Source organism: Melampsora larici-populina (assembly GCF_000204055.1).
Source record: "Melampsora larici-populina 98AG31 unplaced genomic scaffold MELLAscaffold_6, whole genome shotgun sequence".
Lineage (NCBI taxonomy): Eukaryota > Fungi > Basidiomycota > Pucciniomycetes > Pucciniales > Melampsoraceae > Melampsora > Melampsora laricis-populina.
The window spans coordinates 8968-14443 of record NW_006768770.1 but is presented as its reverse complement, the minus strand read 5'-3'; the positions used below and the strand labels follow the sequence as shown (position 1 = coordinate 14443).

The window sequence follows — 5476 nt, the reverse complement described above, 5'->3', positions numbered from 1 at the left end:
AGATATGTTTATGGTACAAGGTTGTGTACCATTTTATGAAGGAATGGCATACCAACACCTTAGCTTTTTCTATGGTGAGGTGAAGCAAAGAAGTCAAAAAAAACCACATGATGGTTACTTCAAATTTAGAGCTCCTCTGCCAAAAAATGCAAGTATTGAATAGTAAGGGGATTTAAATTGTTTTGTCTCCTTAATATGCAATGAGAAGCTAAGGTGATGAGGACCATCATACATTGGTCATAGACTAATGGATGATATTGTGCCTCTACTGAGTGTGCGGCACAACAGAAGGAAACAAAGCAATGGCAATTTGCTAACTTGAATTTGCTGATCGGATTGTGTATGGCGTCTCCATTGGATAAATATGTACAGCCGTTGTGAGAACTATCGGTAATTTCTTGATGTGTATGTGTTGTGCTCGATTTTAACTTGCCAGGCAAAAACTGGTTCAAAACTCAGTTTTGGACTTGAACTTTGTTCATACTCACGACAGTTATCTTGACAGCTGTTGAACTTTGAATTGAACATGCCAGCCCTTCGGACCCGCACCCTGCCATGTCTTTCAATTCATCTTGAACTGCTTGTTGTCCAGACCTCTCAATTGGTCAATTGGCTTTGCTCACTACATGCAAGGTGGTGACGCCGCGGGTGCGGGGTTGCGCTGACCCCGGATTGACCCCCCGCTTTTGCAAGACCCCCCCTTGGGTTTTGTGCGGCGTCACTGCAACCCCGCATCCGCGGGGTCAGCACTTTGCATGTAGTGGCTGCAGAAAGCCCTGACCTCTGAATGCGGACTCCGACTCTCTTGCTGGGGTTCAATTCCGTTATGCATCATTTTTGGACTTGCAATGATGCAATTTTTTCTATAAGATAATTTTTTTTGACACAGTGGTATTTACACGTGTTTATAGGACCCTGGAATACCCCTATGGAGGTGGGTGACGTAAAAAAGCCAGTTTCGCTGGTGAAAATTTGAAAAAAACTCAAATAATCACCTTTTAGGACACGTACATACACGGGTTTTTAATTTTTGGACCCCAAAAAATCCACTTTTTGGTCATGCACCTCCAAAAAAATAAAAAAAAAATAAAAAAAAAATCTTGGGTCCCAAAAATGCGTGTAAAAATTGTATTTCATCACATAAAGCATGTATCATGGTGATAATTTCTTAGTTACAAGTTGTTGGAGTCATGAATTCCATCATGTACATGAATTCATATATATAATCTTTAAGTATCAGTCAGAGATATCCCCATCATTGGGACGGGATTTCAATTGTGCTAATTCATCATAATAGCGGTCAATCAATCTGTCAAGATGCACCGATCCAAGCATGTCACGTATGACAGATGGAATCAAATAGCAACCATTTCCACAATCAACAAATGTTGAACCAGCAGAAGGCTCAAATACATATACTACGTCGGTAGCATCCAAGAGAGAATATGTCAAAGCAGTCGAATCCAAGCCTTGAGTTGGTGTTATGACTGGATAAGCCGGGTTGTAAAAGAGGATTTGTACGGCTATGTGTGACAAACCTTTCCGCGCATCGGCACTTGTCACAAAGGCGTGTTTCTTGTTGACAAGCTTGTAAACAACAAGTGTTTTTGCCAAGTACAAACTCTACAAACCAGAAATGCATCAGACTTGTTATAACTAAAGTGAGTCGAGAATGAAACTTACATGATTCTTAATCAAAACGATGAAGCTTCCGGGCTTGATAGGGTTTGAGCGCTTGATTTCGCCGCCATCAAGGAGCCCTTGCAAGTGGGCTTGACCAAAAGTCGACGTATCTCTGACAATTCCAGATAAATCCATCTTGACGTTGATATTCCATCGGTGTCGACGTGCCTCGCCAGTTGGAACTTCCTCCAGGTTTTTGAAGCAAACTGCAATGATCTTCGAACACGCACTTGCATTTAAACCTCCACTCTTGGATGTGTTTTTCAACTCTAAATGTAATTCATCGGGATGAATGAGACTTCGCTCGTTTCCCTTATGCTTGAGAACCTCGCTGTCATGCCGTCCTCGGATCGCTATGAGAGTGGAACCAATGAGATTGTTGTTGATGACTAAAGGCCCGATTTCTACATCAATCTCGGATCCAATTGATTTTGGCCCATGATCCGCTACAAAGTAGAACGCGAAAGAAAGAGACAGGCATTAGTTATGTTGTGTCAACTCTTTCTTAGGACTTTCTTTATGTATGAACGTCATGGGCTTACAGGCTGGATTGAGGAGGTTCGATATACTCATAGCTGCGTTTTTCAAACATTCACTTTCAGAATTTTCGGGTAAGGTGTCAAGAAATAGGTCGATGGTGTTTTGTTCCTTGGTCAGGAGGGCTGCTGCTTCAAGCGCTTCCTTTTCAGGACAACTACCAACTTTATATACATAATCTATATCATAGTTCTGTGTGGCGCAGACCGATACATCTAAAAGAAATATGTCAGATTTAACCGAATTTTTGAAGAAGAAGAAACAAACAAAAGTAAATAAATGATCATACCTGACAGGTTTTCGGGTATGATTTCATATGAATCCTCCACTTCTACGCCTGGAGTGTCACAGATCAGACTATTGAGTGAACCCATTCCAGAAATTGTGACCAGATGATCAGCTCGTTCATACGCAGTCTTCAGATCTTCATGTATCTCGATATCTGAAGGGAATTCGGTAAGTATCTTTAGATTATTGGTGTCAGGTTCGTCGCTAAATGCATACTGATAGCCAGAATGCATATGTTCAGATGGAGGGATCTTCATTTTGCCTGACATTATGTTTTTCACGATTAGATGTATCTTAGGCATCATCATCCTAGCATCAAGCACAGTGAATCGCGGAGATATCACGCGCATCCAGCCAAAGCTATGCTCACATGGTTCACTCCCATGTTTCCATGGAAGTAGAGGACAGGTCGGATAGAACTCTCGATGAGCTATGACAAGTTGGAGAAGGGAAGTCGCAATAGTGGAAAAAATCTTGAAGCTTTGAGGTGATATACAATTTTGAGAGAAACTCATGAGCTTGTGAGGTTCGGATTGTCTTTTGAGGAGGTACTTCCTCCAGTGCCTGAAGAAGAACTCGGCAGTCCACGCTGATCGAATACGTTCGCGATGACCAATTGACCGGTTTAACCAAGCGTCACACATCTCTCCAACGACGTAGAGGTAGATTGACAAACCGAGCATCTCTTTGTTGGCGAGCGAAACGGCCAGTGTCGAGGAGCTTAAGGTGCGAAAGGCTCGTCCATCGTCTTGTTTGTCGCAGTCAAATACATCCCTATGAAGGAGTGGACTGCGGCCCGACTGAAGAATTGCTGCGAGTTGTTGAATTGAGATATGATAGTTTCCAATGGTGAGAAGACGAGCTCCAGAGGCCAGCTGATTGGCACTTGTTTTGCGAGCGTGTTTAGGGTCTTGAACCATGACCACCGGTCGAGGAGGATGGCCTACTAGGGGAATTTGAATATGGACATTGTAAGTTGGGTTTGAGTAGGTGAAGTAGTGGTCCGCTGATTTGGCTAGTGAACCTTGAGCAGATAGTTCTATTGGAGCACCATCTGCACCAATTGAAAGAATGTTGAGACCTGCTTCGCGGGATAATTCCAAAAACTTCATGTGGCCTTCTAATATGTCATTAGAGGTCTCCTTATCGCAACTAGCAATTAAAGCCACTATGAAAGTAGGGATGTTAGGTAATGGAACTTGAAGTGTATACGCTCGAATCTGGATGAATGAAAGATAAATTGGTATGTCAGATGAAATTTTATGTCGAAATAGACATTAGAATTCTATGACTCACTTTAGAACAGAGTTCTTTGTTCTTCACGATGTTTTTGACCAGGTCTGGAAGCTCAGAAGCATCGGTGAAAGAGATGTCACCTCCTTGAGCCCCAACCAAAAAGCCATTATGGTGGCGAAGACGCTTGACACAGACAGTCTGATCAGATGCAGCTGCAATCGGTCCTGAATAGCCAAGATCCTTCAAAACTTGAGCAATTCGAGTGAAATTGTCGATGTGAAGACCGTCAACTAGATGAAATCCTTCTTTGGCGCGTATCATTCGTAGACTTCGATTGCCACGACCGGCGAAGTTGTCGTTGAAAAGGTTTAAAGCCCGTGGGCTGATGGCACCTAAAGTCATCACGAATTCATCTAGGCATGAGTCAATTCTCATGCCTCGTGTTGACTTTCCATTGTTTTCACGTTCAGCCTTAATCGCCACCGCCTTGATCAAACCACGAGTTGCGTCACAATTGGAAAAGAGTCCATTTCGAGCCGAAGCGGCAACAACCGTCATAAAATTGGCGAAATCACCATTTGAAGAACTTTCGATTGAAGATTGGAGGAGGCGGCAATCAGATAATTTCAATAAAGTGGATGAAAAGGAGTGGGTGTTGTCAGACATGTAATCATTTCGAGAGTACTTGATTTCGTCGTCTTTTGCATAATCCGAGTTGAGTGCTTTTAACAAGCTACGGTTCGCTTTGAGTTCTTGACAAGAGCTACATACAAGATTATCGTGGCTTTTCTTGCAAAGTAAGGTCCTTTTGCAGTCACTCGAATAGATCGCACTCCGTTCTCTGTGTCTCTTGACTTGCCATGTTGATCGAGCGTCTAATGTTGCAAGTAATTGTGACTTTTGGGCTTTGGTCAACTGATTCTCTTGAGCGTTCTTTCCAAATAGCTCCCTGCAGATATCGTGTCGGTGATTTCCACGATAGATGCTGAACGTCTTTGAGATAAAATCGGCAATTGAGTGCGTGGCTTTTCGTCGTATCCAAGTTTGGTCGTTGAGTCCTGGACAAGCTACCGTGATCAAATTAGGCTTCGATGTAGAACTTTTGAAAAAACTAGTCAACTGAGTGTTGTTCTTGAGGTTTTCGGTCTTGTCTTTGCAAGTATCTGTGAAATTGTTTCAAATGTTAGTCTCAAGGTTATGATGTAGCACGATAGAAAATTGGTATCAACTTACCAGTGGCCCAGTGAGCTTGTGCAATTCTCACACGACCGTGGCCAAGCCAAATCGTTTTGGCACCACAATGGCATGAGAAATCTTTACCGCCAGTGCGCGTCTCGACTTTGCAACGCTTACACTCATCGCCGGGTATGGATAATGGGCATAATTCGATCACATTCATGTGCTTGATATGATGCGCCTTTTGATTCTTCACATCGTTACTTTCATCGTCAGAGGACAATACAATAATGTTGGATTCGGCAGTTGATTTGTAAGCTGTTCTGGCTTGCTTGACTGGAGGAAGTGGAGGACTAGAGTCGATGACGATGGGCGTTTTTGGGTTGGATTCTAATTGCCGTTTAGTGGGGACTTTCGGATCAGATCGGTCATCAGGGTCTTCAGCCCCCAACGCTTGAGAAATTCACTTGATTCAGTCTCACTTGGCTGAGCTGCTGACTGCTTCACATTTAAAAAAAAGGAATAAAAAAAATCTTCACCTTTGAGCGCAGCTACG

At 42.9% G+C, this 5476-nt stretch overlaps 1 protein-coding gene across 1 annotated transcript; it reads right to left on the bottom strand.

The window, feature by feature from the left end:
- Window positions 1-2163: 2163 nt before the first annotated feature.
- On the bottom strand, window positions 2164-5143 carry MELLADRAFT_94343 (uncharacterized protein; the record flags this gene model as incomplete). Its single annotated transcript, XM_007406260.1, has 6 exons — window positions 2164-2435; window positions 2510-2938; window positions 3005-3728; window positions 3805-4330; window positions 4409-4907; window positions 4978-5143. The coding sequence occupies 6 exons, from the start codon at window positions 5141-5143 to the stop codon at window positions 2164-2166; spliced, it is 2616 nt and encodes an 871-aa protein (XP_007406322.1).
- Window positions 5144-5476: the final 333 nt, after the last annotated feature.